The 20,975-nt window shown below is 39.0% G+C and overlaps 1 protein-coding gene across 1 annotated transcript in view; it reads right to left on the bottom strand.

Annotated features, from left to right (window-relative positions):
• LOC139296365 (dual specificity calcium/calmodulin-dependent 3',5'-cyclic nucleotide phosphodiesterase 1A-like) overlaps positions 1–20,975 on the bottom strand; it is an 83,822-nt gene that overhangs the window by 15,755 nt on the left and 47,092 nt on the right. Inside the window, exons 5-7 of the mRNA XM_070918750.1 lie at positions 3,306–3,419; positions 2,004–2,186; positions 71–137 (exon numbers count right to left, since the gene is read on the bottom strand). Coding sequence (XP_070774851.1) covers positions 71–137; positions 2,004–2,186; positions 3,306–3,419 — 364 coding nt within the window. The remainder of the gene's footprint in view (positions 1–70; positions 138–2,003; positions 2,187–3,305; positions 3,420–20,975) is intronic.

Here is a 20,975-nt window from a genome sequence, read left to right as displayed (position 1 = left end):
TTTTGTCTATGTGTATACAAACTTATTTCATATCTGTGTACTCCATGGACATGTGTGCACGTGTTAATACCTTAAGCACAGATATGACAGAAGGGGGGTAGCTGAGTCCCACCATATTGGAGGTACGTCGGTACATCCTGTTTGGAGGAGATAAAGACATCAAATGAAGCGCACTGCTGAGTTTAAACACCAGAGGTTACCACACCGGCCCCAAACCACAGCCTGCAAGGTTCCCCACCAAGACTCACTATAAACCTTCAAATCAACACAACTCAGTATGAAACTGTGCTGAAAAGGTTAAGTTGAGACAAGGCAACAGCGCCCGCAAGTCTGCTTTTTTCGCATGCAAAAGGTTTAAGGCTTTGTCGAATATGAGGGATAGGATATAGATTAATTTAATCAGAAAATGCAAAACAAGCTGTGTAATTCTCCATGAGATTAGTGGAGTCATTAGAGTCGGCTGGAAGGCAGCAAAGTTGGTGTACATTGCCCAACATCTCAAACACATAGTGGAATAAGACAAAATATGCCAATATTTCAAGAAAGGATGTCTTACAATAGCTTCCATAAAAGCAGATAAATATCAAGTTGGCCATTTTGCCAGAACAGGACTTTTTAAAGTTAAAATGGTGGACAGGTCGTGCTTCGTCACTGTATTGGACCACACTGTTCCACCTTTTCATTTTCATCCTCCCTTTCCCAATCTTTCTTCATTGTAAATATCTGAAAACAGACTGCCCCCTGTAAAAACAGATTAAGAAAGATTATAGCTTACATGTTTGGGGCTTACTGATTTGAACAAATGCATGTTCCATGTTAGTGTGTGATAAAGCACAGCCTTGGAGAGGAATCTGTTTGCAACTCTCTGAATGATTGTGCTTAGCCAGGCTTGCCAAGGCTGTGATGATGTATGGTCGACTCAGGTGAGTGCACACATATTTCCAACAGATTTAAATTTTAAAGGACCATACCAGTTATCAAACACAGTTGTAGTGTTTTAGAGGTTTGAATTCTCTTCTCCACCTTCTGGGCTGCCATTAGTTTTCATTCACTAAATTACACATACAAGTTCAGATAGATTTGAGAAGTACGCCCAGCATTAACAATCAACAGCAATCTCACCTAGACAAAAATGGAAGCAGACATTTGCTGTATCCAAAATCACTCAAATATGGTGAAGAGTAAATAGAGTGCACTCACATAGGATAGGAAAATTCAAAATAACATCTCTTCTTTGTCCAGCCGTCTGTCTCCTAGACATAACTGAGCTCATTTTAACATCAGTATGAGATTTTGCTTTTGAGCTCTTGAGATAACAGTAACATCCAAAAGCAAACTTGATTGGCTTATAAATGAGCCTGTAAAAAATAGCGGAGATTGATTCATTCTTTTGCTCCTTATTTCTCCTAAAGGCGGAGTTAGGAGAAACAGGTCAGAATACAATAATCTAGAAATAAGATGATGATTTATTTCTGATGAGACAAAAAAAAGACTATTGTGAACAGCAATATTTTACTCTGGGCTATATTGGGGCTGCAACTAACTATTATTTTCATTATTGATTAATCTGCTGATCACTTTGTCTATTTTTCTGTTAATCGTTTGGGCTATAAAACATCAGAAAACAGTGAAGAAAATGTCCATCACAATATCCTAGAGCACAAGGTGATGTCATTAGATGTCTTGTTTTGTTCAACCAACAGTCCAAAACTTAAAAATATTCACTTTAGTGTGAGACCAAAAAACATAAAATATTTACTTAGAAAGAACAATGTTCATTGATTATGCGAGGCCCAACTAAAGATGTTGACAGCATTGCTTTACGTTGCTCCGGGCTACACTTGTTTGGGTTGACTGATGATAGATAGGACTTCAGTAACGGAAAGATAAAGGTGACAATGAATTATTTAACATCAGTGACTACTTGCTGATATGTGAATGTGGCTGTGTACTTGTGCATCACACACACACACACACACACACACACACACACACACTTTTACCTCTCAACAAATATACCAGCCTGGACGGCGTGGACGATGCTGCGGAAGCGAGGCTTCTCTTCATTGCGTCGCAGCATAAGGCCCATCTGGCGGGTGAAGGTGGAGGCCAGCCAGTCCCGCACCTCCGAGGGCACAGACTCCGACTGAATGTCACTGAGCTCATCTTCTGTGTCCACCAAACGCCTGAAAGAAGGGAGAAGGGGAGGGATGTACACACATACAAAATAAACAAAGGAAGGGAAAACGGACAGATGCAGACTAAAGGCTTACTAAAATATTTATTATTTATCGTAGCTCTACTTTCACAGGGGATCAAGCTCAAATCCCAGAGCTGTCCATCAAATAATATCACCTCTTATGTAACTTCAAAACATCCCAGGCCTCTTGAAACACCATGATCGGAGTATTCGAATCCAATTGTGTGATATAATTCTCCATAGCTACCATGTTGTGTTGACATGTACGGGGGATCAAGAGCAAAGCCTGTCGGTCTCCACCCTCTGAACTGAATACATGCCCTTATGGCAAAGAGAAAGCATTCACATCACACTGATAATCACGGTGCTACATGGATTCTGCACTGGATACTTCATCATCCTCCATCCTGGAGTGGTCAGGCCATCGCTGGCCCTAATCTGGTGGGATCTAGATGACGAGAGGCTTACATAATTCCATAAGCCTGGTCATATCTTGGATTTTGGACCTACATTCAACTATTGACATACCCTGACCTAGTATATTCTCTCGCCTTAACCATATCTTATAAATTCTTTACCATAACAACAATCTCTCCATGACCTTAGCCAAAGAGTTTTAAACATAACCATCGGAGCGGCCAATCAGAAAACGCTGTTTTCACTTGACTTTGGGTACTTTAATCTATATCAGTGCATCTTATTTTATATACTGATTATATGTTATGTTTGTAAAATCTTAATCTGAAAAGCAAGTAGTAACTGTAGCTGTGAAATAAATGTAGTGGAGTAAAAAGTACAGTATTTCCTTTTGAAATGCAGTGGTAAGTAAATAAGTACAGTACTTTAGACTTTAGAGTGAGGGAGGGTTAACACAATATCTACAAGTTACATATTTAATTTATCATTCATAATAACAGAGTGAGATTCTGTAACCAGAGAGACGATATGCTTAAAATGGAATAACAATTACAGCACAGGTCAATTGCCATACTAATGATAGTCATCCATTTTCCAAAGTCTGGCCTTTGTCAATGCTGCTCTGTTGTTCTCAATAAATGAACCATGTCAGTACTTGTTCCACTGTAGACGGCTATTGTTTTCTTACCTTGTCTCCTCGATGTAAACGGATTCCAGCACCGACGCCGCGTACTCGAGGTTTTTCTTGAGGTCAGTGAGGGAAGCCTCTCCTCTCTCCAGTTGCTTCACCAGACATCTTAATCTAAAACAGGGATTCAAGAGTCATTTAACAAATGGGATTACTCCCCTGCCACCTTGACATGATGAATTAATTGCAACTGAGATTGGCTTAATCTGGTCTGGGTTCCTTCTGCACAAGGCAACATTGTTTTTCCCCTGTGAAAATAAACTTGGTCTAAATCACAAAGTGGGACAGCAAACAAAATACAATTTGACCAATAAGTTGAATTTAATTGTGGTCTTGGATATGCACACGTCTCCATCCACATACAAGTACAAACTGGCCAGCAGAAAGCCAGAGAAAACTGGCCTTTTCAACTTTCAATATCTTCAATATACTCTCCCTTAAATTAAAAAAAGAAAATAAATCACTACAGACCAAAAAGTATGGTCAGTGTGGGACATATTTACATTTTGTTGTCTTACTCCTGTGTCCCTTAAAAGAGTCAATTTAAGCTCTGGTGGGAGTCTTGGTCTCCTACTTCTAAAATAATATTTCATGAAGTGTCTTGATTGGCATATATATAAAATTATCACGTTTGTCTTTCTCATAAGAGACATTCAGACTTGTCAAACACACGAGTAATTAATAACATTGACAATGGCTGCATTCCATCTACATGTGTCAACTCCAGGGCTCTGGTATTGTGCATGCTGGCTCACTACCACGACACTTAATTGGAACGAAGCCATCGTTAACGTTATTAGTTCCACCTGTGCTTTTCCTGCTATGACAAGTCAAAGTATCTGCTGTTTGAAAGGTCTATTCGTTCTAAAAATTGCAGATATTTGATGTCTGCAGACTCTGCTTGGACTCATTTGCATGTGTTGGCTATTTAAAATTAAAACAGGTTTAACATTGCGGTTCTAGGTGCTCCTACTATGTGTCTTTTGACACCATCGCCTCATTTTATTAGATTTCTTGCATAAGCGGATCAGTGTCACTTGTTTTGCCCTTGACATGTTCAGATTGTATTTTTGTAATATTGAGCACTACAACAGTAATTCGTGAAGTCAGTTAAGAGCTTTATAAAGTTATTGTAGGTTTCATGGTGGCAGAAATTAGCAATTGCGGGGTTTCGTGAGTGACAGTTACTCATAATTACCACATACTGTATTCCAGCTGGGTCTCTCAAGTATTATATGTACAATTAACTGATTTTACATTGCAGTATAATGAGAAACTAGATTCAGTCTTGTGATGTAAATTAATTCAGTAAAACTGAATAAACGTAATATTTAAGTGATACAACGTTGCAAACTGTCTGGTATCAAGTGTAATATCACTGAAATGATCAAACATCATCTTCTCTGTGTTATATTTTTCAAAACTAATTAACTTGTGGCTATAGATCAATATAGATAGTATTATTCCAAATATTGTCAAGCCCTGGCAAAAGCCCACCAAAAATAGCACTAAAGAGAAAAGCAACTTAACATCAATTTCTGCACACTGCACCCTCTTGCAGTATACCACCTGCTGCTGTGCTGGAGGTCACGCGCTCCCTTTCACAGTGAATGCCCAGAGAGGCTACGCTTGTTGTTGAATTATTAAGCAGAAAGGTGGGAGAGTAGGAGGTTTCAGATGCTCTCATTGATTACTTTCCCTGAAAGCGGTTGCAATTTTTACCAAGTAAAGGTTCCAAAATGTTTCTGTGAAGATGGCTGAGGAAAAATGTCTCAATATAAACATTCATTAATGTAGTTTGGCCCATCTATTTATTTTTGTTATGGCCACAGTTGGGGTTGGGGTCTGAGCAGTAAAACTCTACATGTTACCAGATCACATCATTTTCTACACTCCAGCAGACTGACATATCTTTTGAATGTTGAAAGAAGTACTCAAAAATAGATGGATAGCCTGCCATCTAACTTGTGTCTATCGAGCTGCAAGGCTTTAATGTAAATCATTGACCATCTGTCTGCTGTGCAATGTTATTAGGTGGAAAATGCTGAAAATAATCTGGTTATTTCCTCATGCCCACCTCTGCAAAAGAGCCATGCAGTCATAATGTCCATATTCATGCAGAAATGTCTGGTAAAATCTTTCAAAGCCTAAAGGCCAAGTGTTTTTAGAAGCGCTTTTGATTTCATCATGCGCCGGTCTCACAGAACAGATATGCTTGCATTTTACCAAATGTTTCAATCCATACTGACTCCGACTCTGACTCTTGTGCACTTAGTGAAGTGTAATCTCCACAGACGGCTGTTTAAACCACACAAATCTCCTGCTGTTTATATATTTTGAACTTATCAATGCTATCTGTAATGACTGATCAAGGCTAATTTTTAAATTAAATTGAATTAAGTATTTTTAATCTAGCATTGTTAACATCCATGTTTACTAGCTTGCAGTCTTCTTCTTCCCTGCCTTTGCTAGCACACTGCAGCATATCTTTCCGTGTTACTGCCACCTGTTGTTCATTCAAGTAATGTGACACCAGTGGTCGGGCTGTAGCTGGTGCATGTGGGTCCTTGTGCAGGAGATAAACAAAATGGGGACCCACTCATAGAAAAACAGCTCGTTAGCGCTACTAGAGGTCAAAAACACACAGGGAACCTTTAACCATGACAACAGCTGCTTCATGTGCTGATATCTCGCTCTTAAGCTACTGACAGCTATTTTAAGAATCATAAGGAAGTGAATGGATGAAGCTGCAACTCTAGAATCACTGCACATGTGATTTAGTTGGCACTAATGATGGTTATTAAGAACAGCTGCGTGCCAGTGAGCTTCCCTGCTAATACACAAGAATAGAAAAAATAACCTACCTCCTTCAACAAAGCTCTGTGACTATAATTCACCATACAATGTTACAATTTGTTCTGTTGGTCATTTGCTTTGACTTTACATCTTTGGAAAGCCTATGTTGAATGACATTAGCAAATGTACTGAAAGACATGTTTGTCTCTAGTGAGTGCTTCTGTAAAAAAAGTTTTGTCACGGGCTCATTGCTTTTGTTTGGCTAACAATAGACTAAACTGAATGCCCAATCATTTTTTGTTCAGTCAAGGGATAATTCACTAAATGTGGAGCATCCAGGAGGGCTTTATAGTGAGAATTAATGCTTTTTCAAAGTGTTGAGATGAAAGAAGAAACAATTAAGAGACTTTTTTTTTATCTCACATCCCTTTGTGCATTGCAGGTTGCAGGACAAAAGATACAACTGTTCAAAAATCAACTTTGTCGAGGCTGTACGGTTTTGAGGCACTTCTTTCAAAAACTATAAAGAAAGACGAGGTGTGTGATGGTGAGCCGAGTGCCAGGACATAATATAAATCATGTATCTGTATCTGTATCTGCCAAACAAAAACAAAATTGGCTCATTTCACCTGCTGTCATTACCAAGGGAGGCAACACGCTGGGTTAATAGCCCAGGTCAGGCCCAAAGTAACTCCTGGGCACAGAGCCAACTGGGAAATTCAGTTTAAGCCTGTAGGGTGGAGGAGCACCAGCCACGTCATTTTCTATAGCTGAACACTAAATGGTGAGGCAGTGAACTAATTTCCTCAATTCCTTTCATTATCAACTTCTCACTCTCAATTCAGGGCAAAATAGCTTAATCGTTACCAAAAAGTCGTTTTCAAAGTGTTCCATAGGAGCTTGAACGGAATCTACTGTCTATAAGATGTTTGTGAGCCAAACAAGTTGAATCACATCGATTGAAACTGTTAATAACAACAACAAAACATTTAAAAGAGATGTAAGAATAAAAAGCACAAGCTGATGGGATTAGGACATACATTACATAAACACTGCAGTGTATACAATGCTTTCAGGGCTGAAAATGATAATAATTTTCATTGTTGATTTTTCCGTTTAGTCTATAAAATGTCAAAATGCCAAAATTGTGAAAATGGTAATCAAACATTCTACAATTTCTTGCTTTGTCCAACCAACAGCCAAAAATCCAAGAGATAATGTACAAGGGAGAGAAGCAGCAAATTCTTACATTTGACAAGATGGAACCAGCTAATTTCGGGCATTTTTGTGCAGCAAATGACTTACACGATTAATCAATTTACAAAATTGCTGACGATTAATCTTCTTTCAATCGACTAATCACATAATTGTTTCAGATGTAGATGCTTTAAATGTTAAGAAACCATTTGGTAAGCACTAATGAAGCAGATAAAGTTAAGTAGCGGTGATACTGTAGAGTAGCACAACTATAAACATAAGGTATTAATATTAGTGTATATAGAAAGTATTGCCTTGAAATACATTTTGCTGAAACTACTATCCTCAGAATATTGCTAATACATATACATGAGATACAGTTGACAGCAGTGACAAATACGGTGAAGGCACTGGACTAAGTTGCTACTGTACGAGACTTCCAACACACGTATATACAGCACAGACGTTACAAGCAGCGCTTAAAATACCAATGTTTGAAACATACTGAGCATAAAGAAGGAGAACAGAAAAGTGGTTTATAGCCATTTTGACTTTTTCCTACAGAAAAAATTGATTGCTGTTCTCTCGGAGAGATTAAAATACAAAAGCTGCCGTTTTCTGTGAAAGATTAAAATAGATATTTTATGTTTGATATGCCAAAGATAGATTTTGGGTGGGGTATTATTTAAAGGTTAAGCAGGGAGGGGGTGGATCCTCTCCTTAAATCTACAATCATCTCCACGATTTTTTGCGCATTAATTTGTAAAAATAAAAAGTCTGAAGATAGAGATTGTCATATATTCTGTACAGATTATAAATCCTCTGAGAACTTGTGATTTTGGGATATATGAATAAACTAGTTGTGGCTGCACCAGAACACAAGCAGCTCAAACTCCTGTCTTGTTTCCGTTTGAACAACACTGCGTCATCTGCAAACTTATGTAGTTTGAGAGTTTATTGGAGTTGCAGAGGAGACAGCTCACAGCCCTGACCAGCTCTATAGCTGGAGTTCAGGGTCTTTGATGTGTGTCTCTCAGACTTACTGTGTGATGTCGCCGGTCTGACAGCTCAGTATTTCACTGACAGCTGCAGCCAGGCAGGGTCAGCTGGCAGAGCTTGACCTGTAGGCACTCTGATATCATGGTGTTAAAATGTGTGTTGAAATCCACACGAATAAATCCATTCTGGCATGTGTACTTTTGGCTTTGTATGTGAACTGTAAGTTGTCTAACACTGAGTCTGTCTCAAAGGTGTTTTAACTGCAGAGGTCAGAGTAACAGGGATTTTTAGGTAGGAAAGGTGCTTTTATAAGAAGATGAGAACCAAAAAGCAAATGGCTTTTAGTAGAATATACACATTTGTTTGCTTTTTATTCCAAGTCAATTTTCAGAGTTCAGAACTTTTTCAACTCTGTGCTTTTACAAATGGACTTTTTACATACAGTTTTACATTTAGACAAGTTACATTTTTGTTAGTTTTATAGGATAGGGAACATAAATCATCAGCTACAATCATGTAGCACTTCCTAACCACCCCTTAAGTAAATCATTATACTCAAAAAATCCCCAATATTGTCTCATGGATGTTTTTTTCCCCCACTAAATTGACAAATTCCAGTGACTGCCAGGTTAAGCAGGCCAGTGACAGAGCGAGGCAAAGACATGAGCCTCCAGCTGTCTGCATCTATATCTGAAGATGACAGATTTATTTGTTTTCCCTTATAGGGGTGAGCAGAGAGCACGGAGAGGAGATTAGAGTTGGAATTCAGGTTGAGAGCATTTTCCTTCTCTATTCTTATTGCCTCCAGTTCTTTGGCCTGGACTGACCTGCTCAGAGAGAAGAATGGAAAGAAAATGAGAGGGCTGGAGTGTCAAACTAGAGCCGCCCTGCAGTGTACAGTGGGGCTCCACAATGCTCAACCTGTCGACAGCTGTTGTGACAGTCGTAAAATGAACATGAAAAAAAGAGGGAAATTAAACAGCAGAGGGTAACGTAGCAACAGCTTTCTCCTTCCTCTAACAATTGCTTTGTCACTCAAGCAAAAAAAAACACTACCCGGATACCCACTGGGAAAAAAATGTAAAAATGAAATGTATCCCATTCCAACCTAACTCGTAATAAAAACAGGTCCATTTCTGCTTTGAGAAGCCGTAGCAACAGTCAGAGCCTATTTTCCACGCAGCAAAAAAGCAGGGGAGGGAGATAAATGGGGCTGGTTGAGCAGAGGGGAATGAGAGCACTGCCAGGATGCAAAATTTGGTCACCGCCTGTGTTCCAATGACATTCAAGCCTAGACGGTGTGTAATCAATGGCCTGGGGTCAATGTAATCACCCGGGGAGATTAGCGTGCTTTCAGGGAACACACACAGGTTTTGGGGCTGATAAGCGGTACAAGGCCTGTAAAAACGTGATGACTCAGTTAAGCCATGGTGCCACATATTCTGCAGCCTCGACCATGATTTGTGACTGCAGAGGGGAAGAGGCTCGTCAATAAAATACCAGAGTCCTGGGACATCCACATTTTGGCAAGACAGATGGGGCGAAGCAGGAATCTGAGGCATGGTTTAATCTGGAGTTGGACTCTGATCAACCTGACCTGAGCTGTTTTTTATTGACTGTGGGGAAATTTCAATTGTACTCACTGGTTTTCCTCAAGAAATGGCTTGTTTTGGTACTACGATGTATTTGTATTTGAAGTGAAATGTTTAATTGTAGCATCTTGAAATTATTATTTACTTCATTCTTTATATTATTACTTGTAGTTTCTATACTGCCTGCGCCACAGTAGACAGAATAAAAAAGGGGATCCAAATATAAATTAGAATGAGTAATTAATCGATTTATTCTTGGTTAACTTCTCTGCCAGGATAGCTTGCTATTCAACAGTCTACACTGATATCTCAAATTTGAGACCCTGTCATGAGCACATGAATGCACCACAAGTCACCAGTAGAATTAAGAAATTAACTTGGACAAAAATAAAACCAGGTATTTTCATATTGTACTGAAATGACTAAAAACTTTCAGCAGTAATAGAGTACATGATTTATATGGGGGGAAAAAACATACAAAACACCAGTTTAGTTTTATAGGAAAGCTAAAGTGAATTTACAACTCATGATATATATGAATGCGTTCCCTTTGAGCTTTTGATGACAAATAATTCTGGACAAATTTGGAGAGAAAAAATATTAGAAATGAAATGCATCATTGTACACCGCCAAATAGTGTCTTTGGATTCAGAAACAGCTCTGGTACAGACAGAACAAGCCGGTGTGTCCTGTTAAAATGTCCTTAAACTCCTCCCGCCTCTCTCACTCTGTGTAGCTGTGGAACGTGAGCTAAATGCCTAAATTGTATGTAAATACAAATGTTAATGTGACACCCACACTGAGCGTTGGTGGCCATTCAGTTTTACAGCTATAGCAGGCTCAGGCTGAAGGTTTCTGCTGCTGCTGATGGCTCTAATTAAAATTACAAATACTGCTGCAGTGCAAGCGAGCTGCACTCTCTGAACAACATTGGTAACTCCTTCAAAAAGTTCCGATATCTGTTCTAAACAAAGCCTTTCCCGTGGGAGGTTGCAAATGACAGATGTGACAAGAATGGCGGGGGACAGAAGAAACCTTAAAAAAGATCAGTGGTTGGCTGAATGCAGCCCACTCATGTCAAAGTCTGCCAATCAAATCCACAAGATGAAGTTAAAAAAAAAAACTCTGATAACGCTATGAGCACAAAATAAAATAAAAGAAAGAGTCAATCTTTTGGATCAAAATCCTTTGTTCATATAGTAGAAGGTGAAATTAATTCAGTGGTTTAATGCAACAAAGGTACAAACATAAAGACTACGTGTCCAAAATATTACTGAAGATGCAAAACGAGATTATAGACATTCAGTGATTAGACCCTGTAATATATTTACTGCACATTCTTTGTTCAGTGTCCACCTTTTATGCAAGGCACCAAACAGAAACCCAGGAGCTATTTTAAGATATGTCATTTTTGAAGTCATTTTTTCTGTTATCACTGAAAATGAACAAAATTAGCAATGCTGTAATGCTGGAATCACTCAAAATGAGCCCATACTAAAAATCACTGGGTCAAACCTGGACCCAGTTTGTATGCTTTGTTTTGTCGTTAGAAGTGTGGGTCTTTGTTGTGGTGGTGCAGGAAGTGTATATGATGTAGATTGTATAAATTGAGAAATCTAAATCAAATCTTCAACACAGATTGGGTCAATTTTACAGATACAACTAATCAATATACCAATACATACTAATAATGCCCCTAGATATTGTTAAAACAACAAATTGCGTGGCATGTATATAAAACAGAGATGCCAGTATTACACGAGTTACCACTTGACCTCAACCTTGCATACCACCATCTTCAGTATTCAGCTCCATGTAAGGCTACAAAGGCTTTTTACAGCTTTTCATGCAGTTGCGTAGTGTTTGAACTTTGGCTCAAAGCTGCTCCAGGAAGAAATGTAACAGTCTTATCTAAAGTGGATTGTGAAGGGCAAAGAAGGTCTGCTCAGCCCACTAATTCAGACTCTGTAAATTCTCCGTCTTCGCTCAAATGAAATTCAGGTGTCTGGTTTGACCACTGGATAGACGTCTTTTGACTCTGAAAGGCCGGTTAGTAAATATGAGCAGACTGTGTGGATTTTGCACACATAGTATTGCAATACGTTCAAACACATTTACTTTTGCTGCCATTTGGAGCCCATAATAATGTATAATGCTTCGGGCAGTTTTATGAGGTGGGTGTTTTTCTGAGAAGTGAGCTTATGAGATGGAGTTGTGCATTTATACATACATGTACAGTATGTAAACGCGGCATTTAGTGTTCGAAAGTTAATGTTATGTTATGTAGAACAGTTTGAGTATTCTCTCTTTGTTTTGCTCATTGACTATATCAGCGATATGACCCATTTTAACAAAATACAAAGAATAATATTACAGAGAGAAAGATACACACGTGCTCATATTTTTAAGTGTCCATGGTCACACCAATATGGACATAAAGATATAAAGCCGTAAGAAAACTGGCTTCAGCAAATTCCAGCCTGAACACAATGACTCAATGAGAGGCGATGGACCATTTGGCACCAGAAGAGGGTGGGTGTTTGATTTACCAGCAGCCAAGTCATCATTTTAAAAGGTTGAGCATTCATCTGCTATATGGGCTTTTATTGTCCTGTTTAACTCTGTATGTATTTCCAAGCTCCATGTGAAATAAAGCTCCATAAATTCATACTGCAACCCAAGAATTCTTAATTCAAGTGCAATCTCTGATATGCAGATAAGGTTTGCTTTAGCTGATAAAAATGAGTCGGTTCTCACCCAAGAAATGACACAAATGGTTGGCTGTTCAAACACTGAAAGAAAATGCAATTTCTTGTGTCTTATCCTTGTAGTTTTGGCAGTTGTTTCTATGATTTATGATAACATTGTATTCTCCAGCGCAATTGTTGAGATCTGGGAACACGGCAACTTTGCTACAATGAAGTCTGATGGAGCAAAAACCACAAGCAGTCAGACGTCTGTAAAAGTCTGTACTATGATGGGTGTTTACAAGGGACAGTCTAAGAAGTTTTGTTAACCCGGGATTTTGTCAAGAACCTGTCTGATCACCTCACTGCTCGTGTTTCTTGCCCCATCGGATTTTGTTTTAGCAATGTTGTTGTGTTCCAAGATCTCAGCTCTTGTATTTACAGTATTACCAATATAATAAATAATGAACTAGAGTTTGGACATTTCTGACTTTGGTGCTCCCCAATGATAGTATGAACATTTTCACCCTTCTGCCTTCCCTGAAAATCAAGCTGTTTTTCTGTCATTGGTTTACACTTTAAATTGATCCTTTGCTGTGCTTTGTCCCATATGGGGCAATCATCCTTTTTCAACAGGACATACATCACATTAAGCACGTAATGACACCATTTAATGGCACATTCATCCATAGAGCTGGCAGGTCAGAAAATGTTGTCTTGTTTTTGTTTTTTTGTAAGGCACTGACAAATGGCCTACTCTGTTTAGGTACTAGAATTTGTTAGAGGAATGTCCTTAAGACCAAGAACCATAAAAAAAGTCAATGATAAAAATTAACATTTTCATCACCATCTTAAAAGAAGATGGCTTTTTAACGGAGCGTATGGCACCTCATCTTCCATGCAGACTGACGACAAAGACAGAGAACACTGGGTTATGACCAGAGATTACAGAGGCTAATAAAAATAATATGAATGCGGTGGGTGTGCGTTGTTGTTCTGTTGTATGTGTGTTAATGAGCGAGTGCGTATGTATTTGTATGGTGTCTGCAAGATCAGAATCAAAAGCCTTTCTAAATCCAAACTACATTTTCTTTAATCCCAGTAAGCAATTTGTGAGTTCTGGGAAGTCATTTGTTCTGCAGGGAAATAAAACAAAGCCAACAGCTTAACGGAGCCAAGTCAGTCTGCACACAAGCAGCATTACAGCACGACAACAGTCAGCAGTATGTCACAGAAACATCAAACTTTTTGTACCTGTATGTGTGTGAGTGTGTACTGTATGTCGCTCTATGTGTGGGTGTTTTGGTCTGCATTTAAACAGCGTGATCAAGGCCTCATGTGACAGAGTTACGTAGCTACAGTAGGCAACACCCACTGGAGCACATAAGAGCGTAGCTAGCAGCCAGAAGGAAACTCTGAGAACTGACTAATCATATAGAGTAACACACTGCTGGCACACCTGCTTGGAAAATACTTAAAGGAGGGATATTAAAAAATAACCTGGTGTATAAGAAATACACATATAACTCAGTTAATTTAGAACAATTAGAATTAGATTTTCATCCCATCTCACTCACTGTATCAGTATAAAAACAGCCGAAAATAGCAATACCAAAATGGTTCAGTTAACTATTTTGTTCATCGAAAAAATAAGCCTTAAATTCAAATACGTTTCAGATTATTCACACAATGCAAATGAGCTCATGTCTGGATTTGGGTTAATCTCAGGATTAAAATTAGAATCATTATGAGATTAAAGTTGCAGTTAGAAAAAGGTACAAACACTCTGACAACCCTGACTCCAAGAAATTATGTTAATATAATACTTATTACTATTACTATTCACAGATGCATATAAATGGCAGCATTTCTTTTCAAGTGAAGGAAGTCAATCATAGGTTGGTGTTTAGGTTTAAGGCAAGAAAAGCACTTTGGTTAAGTTTAGGAAGAGATCGTGGTTTCAGTTAAAATGTAACTTTAAAAAAAAGGTCAACATATCCTGTCTTGTGCTTCAAATAACTTTTTTATAACCTTTTTTAATATTTAACCAAGATCATGATCTTTGTCTAAACTTAACCAAGAGCTGTGTAAACATAATTAAATTCTGGTGGCACTGTTTCTCTCAAAACATATTTTCTATTGCAAATTAAGTGTAGCAAGGTCATTTCAACAAGACAGGGTCCACTCTGTACAGATGCAGCCAATAGACAAGTGATTTGGTTGACAATTTAACCATTTTGCATCTTACTTTCGTTGAGTGTCAACTCTGGACTGTCAAACTAAAGTGTGACTAACGTTACTCATCTCATTGTTATAACCTTCTACAAAATCAAGTACACACCTCCCCTCTTTCCCAAGGTGAAATCTGCATGAATATAATCACTGAGAATAACACAAGTCACCAAACATGCATGAAACCTGAAAAAGCAGACATGGCCAATTAATACTGTCTTTCAACGCCTCACGCTGTTAATTAGCAGAAGGGAAAATGGGTAGCGAGGGAGGGGAGGTCAAATAAAAGGAAATGAACTTATGGTAAAAATGCGAGCTCACTGGAATGTAGACGCCACTGCTGGATCGCATAATTAAGGATTTAATGGACTCACTAATGACTGTACTATTGTCCGCCTTTCATTTTAGGCCTCAAATGACAGTATGGAGAACAGTTTGAGTAACACATTATGGGAAAGGGAAAGTGTTTTTGTTGTGAAGTTTACTGCAACAAACGTATCATTTCCTGCCAGAGACACAAATGTTTGTTATGCTTACAGATACAGTGCACTTCAATGAGTAAGCCCTTTATGCAGTAGAAAGGTTAAGTATGGTTCATCCATAAATACTATTTAAAAAGGTTTATGGTGTATATTTTATCTGACTAGCTGCTCATTCTTATTTTAAAATACTTGAAACCAGTGTTCAATACATAAAAAGCCCAATTTAGACCTGCAATCCTGTGACACTAAACTGCCATTATGTCATGTATACAGTTCTTATGGTTGCATGCTTTAGTCCATTAACAACAAATCACTTTACATTACCACCATTTTCCAGATTACTGGAAATGTGAGAGTCAGCTGCCAAAAAGCTGTGCATTCACAAGGTATGATGTTGGAGAAGAAAACAAACAATTACCAAACACTGACATTGTGAAAAGGACAATGTGCATTTGGCCCTTTCTTGTCGTAAAAGGTTTGTGGTCTGATCAGTAGCCACAATTTGAGGAAACATTTTTTAAAACAGTCCCAGACCACCAGAACTGCATCACCATGCAATGAAAGCATTAGCATAAACATATTATTACTAAAACTATTACCACTGTATGAATTATTTACTTCAAACTAGACTCTGCAAGTCAAACCTGTGGCTGCCTGAAAGGTTGGAAATCACCTAAACTTGTGGTATGTTTTAGAAATCAGTGTATCAAGATAAAACAGTGCTCCTTTGATATGCTAAACATGACATTTAAAAGACTTTATCTGTATTCACTTTTTTCCACCAAAGCCTAAAACTTTTGTTTGCAGGAAGTGTAGGGAGTACATTATCTAAAATCTCCACAGCGAAGCAACATGTAGTTCATATTTGCATAAACAGCTGGGAATGCTACCGCAGCACCCAGATAATATGCCTGTGTTATTCTCTGTTGATTAGCAAAGCCAGCAGAGTGAAGAAGCTCTATCAAACAGTCAACACGCTACCGCACAGCAACTCGAGTCTGTTCAAATGCAACAGACAGTTAGATATTTGAAATTACAGAAACCTTGGTGTGTAATCAAAGTTCAGTGGCCTGACACGAAACAACCCAACTGCACTAATTGACCTCACCGAGCTGCAACTCCTGTAACTCCAACAATTCACATGGGGAGATAATAAACATATACACTTATGGAACATATTCCTCTCTCTATAGTACATCTTCCACTATATGTACAGTATGACACCTTGTCCTTATATGTGTTAGTACAGTGTGCACTCTGAATGCACAATATGTCACTCCATTACTAAAACTAAAATTCCTGCAAATTGAGAGCTATGAAACCCAGGAATTAAAGCCAGACACCATAAAACAAAATAAACACCATTGCGTCTCTAATCTCACATACAAATCTCCTCCTTGACTTCTTTCCAGCGACCATACCTACAGTACTAGCTGTCCTGTCAAACATGCTATCTGCCATGACATGTGTCAGTGCTGTAATATAATCCCTAACTCGCCGTGGTGCACGAGTTACGTAAACCAAGAGATTAAATTACGCATCCCATGGTCAGTGCAGGTCTATAGCAGACAGAGGCAGAGAGAAAAGTGGACAAGAGTGTCACTCCTTGCTGTCAGATCAAGTATTTGTATTTGTTTGTCTTTAAATGACACTGAGTACTATCTGTCAATCCTGTACAGTGCTTTTACTAACGTAACCCCACATTGGTTTATGATATGCTAACATTAATATGACAAACACCCTATATAATCCAGTCCTTAGACTTTTGCTCTTCTTTTGTACTCTTTCCCTGAAATTGTTTTGAGACGATCACTAGAAAGTAGACATTACATTAATGAACAAGGAATTTCTGGAGAGAGAACAATTTGGAGCTCGACCACCTCCCACACCCATGTTACTGGATCAGAAGGAGGGGGAGGAGGAAGAAATCTTAGACGCAACCATGGTACTTTTGGAAATGTTAAGAAGATAACGGGAGGGATACAATTTATGTATACGTACCCATATGTGGGCTGGAATTATCAAAAACATTTCAACATGTTACAGGCAGAGAAAAGCTTTTAGATGACATACATTTATATATATGAGTATATAAGAGTACCTTTAATTACTGAAAATTTTCGGTTGTAAAATGTGTCTCCTGCGTCCTTGGTCAATTGTATTTGGTCATGTTTTGTCGGTTAATTCCGAGTCTCCAGTTCATAACAAGGTCATTAAATGCCAGTAATTCACTTACAACAATCTAATAAGGTGAAACCAGATTTTCAAAGGTCGTTGAATTCCCATGTCAGATGAGTCATGCAGGCTGGAGATTAAAAAAAGGCTTTCTGTCTGTCTCTGTCAGCACAAAGACACACTCACACACATTCAGTAAATATACACATACACTCACATAAAGTTGTGAAGCTGCTGGCAGTGGTAGAGTTTGCAAAAGCAATTTTGAAAGCGTATGTTTCACTGCTTCAAGTCCCTGCAAGTGGCTTCACGAATCACAGTGTGGAAAAGGGGGTTCCTCCTGCCCAAACGGCCACCAGGATGCCCTTCAGGAAACAACTCAACCCCAAGCTGCTTCATTAATGCTGCTCAGTGGCCAACCGTGAAACAAAACTGTGGAAATATCAGGCAGCTACCCAAAGTCAAATGTGTGCAATGACATGAATGTTAATGGAGGTAAGGTGTTGCTGAAAACAGAATGTTCATACTTGGTAAACCCCAGAACTAATTGGGTTAAAGAAGCAGCTCCCCAGTCACAAATACAACATACTCACATGCTACAATTAGATCTAATTGCTGTGCAACACTTTAAACTTCTTAATGATCTAAGAATAGCAATCAACCCAGGAACATTCTGGTTTCACAATCAGATGTTATTTTTAGGAATCTTTCCAGCACTGATTAGCTAGCACCACACTGGATGCCAGCAGCAGGTGTTGTCATTGCCAAATGTTACTGCTAGGCTAATGATTTTAACATGGATTTCTTTCCAACCTGACGGGCCCATGTGGGCACAGCAAACTCAAATCTCTGAACAATAACAACCAATCTATGGCAATTCAAATGTGTGAAAAACTTTTCTCATGCTGTCAAGACGACTTGGAGAGCCATTTAAAAACACAATTACTTTTGAAGACTTGGGAGTAAATAAGATAAAGTAACGAAAAGCACAATATGAACAAAGTCTTCACACAGATGGAGGAAGGTAGGTCAAAGTGGTGGCAGACAACACAAGAGAGAGGAAATTCACTAATCTGTATTTGTGCAGGTCGCAATCAGATGTGAAGCCATTTCCTCAGTTGATTGTAGATCAGATAAATTAAATCAAACTGCACTTTGCCAAAGGGCTGTTACAGCAGCAAGCAGTGAGATACAATAATAGTTTACAAGTGAGAACGAAATACAGAAATTATTATGAATGCTGAAATCTTTAGATTGATTAATATATTGTTATCATATACTGTATTTATGTTGGACATTACAAATTCATTGTGGTTGGAAATGCTAATGTATAAAAGAAACAGACACGTAAACATCTCCGGGACAACTCAATATTCAGGGAAGGTAATTCCCCCAAAATGAAAGAAAATGAAAGATGCCTTTGGAAAAACTGCAAAGGAGTGGAAACCCCTTCCTGGGCTGACAGGTGCCTGGTTGCCTGGCAGCAGCCTCCAGAGACTCCAACAGGGACTATCATTTATAAACATGTGCAATCTCAACACCTATAATCCCAATTTGACTTTGTTCCTCACCATCACATTTGGTAACGGTGGCCTTCTTTTTCAACCCAGTCCCACATGTACAGATATCCCTGTGGGTCTTGTGGGACTCGCCCCCCTGATGGTATTGGACCATTGTTGTGCTTTTCCTTCTTTCTCCTTGATCCTCCTGTGAATAAACTGACAAATTTCTTCCAGGCTGAGGACCTATCGGAGTTTTTCTCCAGAGACACCCATTTTACTGTTGCTGATATCTTCGATCTGCTAAAAGGTGTTCTCCACAATCTGCTGATGGAGTCCCTCTTCCTCCTCCTCTGACCTCCCTAATTTGAGATATATGGCCTCATCCTTCAGGAACCCCTCCTTAGCTGAACTGCTCTTTGAGGTCCTTCATTTTTCATTTTCATCTTGCTCTGTGATGCTACCTCCTTGCTGATCACTTCACTGAGCAGATCGCTGAGCAGTTTGATATAACGCAGGAACCTCTCCAACCCCTTCAAGGCAATGTTTCTCCTTCATCTCAGACACCTTGACATACAACTTCTCTGCTTTGGCGGTGTCTCCCTCTCTTCCTCCGAGGTCTTGAGTTTCCTGCTGAATTCCTGGGCTATCAGGTTTTTCTCTTCCAAGAGGACTTTGTTGATGTCCACCATTTCAGCAGTTATTTGATTTTATTGTACAGGTCAGTCGTCTTCCGGTTGTTTGTCTGAGTGTGGGTTGCCATTGGGTGCTCTGAAAGGGAATTACACAATTACAAGGGAAAGTGGAGTGCTGTCCTAGTTTTTCTTCTTCATTATTTACCACGTTTAAGATCCAGCACCCAGTCTTCAAGGTCTAATCGTGAATTGAGTGCACAGTGCTCTGACAGGGCCAACATTATGGTGGAGGTCACTGATCTGTTTCTGAAGAGCCCTTTTGTCTCTGTGGAGTGAATTATTGTCCATGAGGGCCTCATAGTCGGGAATCCATGTCATTGTTTCTTCTGAGTGTCTGGAAGTCCTGGAGGACTGGTTTGGCAGAGGGACTCAAAAGCCTCATGAGTGATGGTCTGCTCTTGGCAACTCATTTACGCTGCCAGTAAAAAGGAATTTTTCTGTTGTTTAAAAAAAATCTACTGTCAATAATAAATGCCGTGTATCTTTGTCTTCTCTTATGGCCCCTACACTAAGAAAAGATTATTGTTTTTTATAATAAAAAACATCTGAATGAAGATGTAGTCCAACTTCATCTGACAAATCAGTATTCCCTTCATTTTTTCTCTCTTCTACCTCAGTCCTCTCCTCATCCTTCACACAATAGCAGCATTCACTTCCCTCGCTCGCTCTCTACATCTTCATCATCTTTACTACTCTCTGTCTCCATCACATCTTCCTACTCACTCTCTGCTACAAGGACAGATGCCCCTACAGAGATGAAGAATGCAGGATTGATATTAGCCTTCTAACATTGCATGTTAGCAAGCATCCTAAAATTGTAATACACAATAAAACGAGACTTTTGAATTTTTTGGCCCCATTTACACTCGTCATGTCAAGTGTCTCATATCCAGATGAGACACAAAGACCCAAAGTCCAGATGAGATTTAAAACTTTTTCACTTGCAGTTAGTCACATATATGTGTCTCTATTGGCCAGATCACAAATCTGATGGCAATCCATCTTTGTTTTTAGTGCTACAAGCAAAATAGGGTCAACCCCACTCCAAACCAGAAGTAAAGTACCTTCTGCACTTACAGCAATAACAGAGTAGGTAGCATTAGCTAGATAACAACTATCCATAAGCTAACAGACACATGAATGTGTTGATCAGGGATCAGATAAATGGTACAACAGCTGGGTGGGCCTTCTGTATGATCGTATGTGTAGAAATCGCTGAAGCTGCTTTTTATTTTCCTGTCGCTTTAATGAGACAGCTTATTTCAGTGTAATTTCACTTTAGCTTGATGATGTTGTTACACTTGGGAGGAGTACAG

Source organism: Enoplosus armatus, chromosome 14 (genome assembly GCF_043641665.1).
Source record: "Enoplosus armatus isolate fEnoArm2 chromosome 14, fEnoArm2.hap1, whole genome shotgun sequence".
Lineage (NCBI taxonomy): Eukaryota > Metazoa > Chordata > Actinopteri > Centrarchiformes > Enoplosidae > Enoplosus > Enoplosus armatus.
Note: the sequence above shows the minus strand (reverse complement) of the source record. Positions and strands in the feature narration are given on the sequence as shown.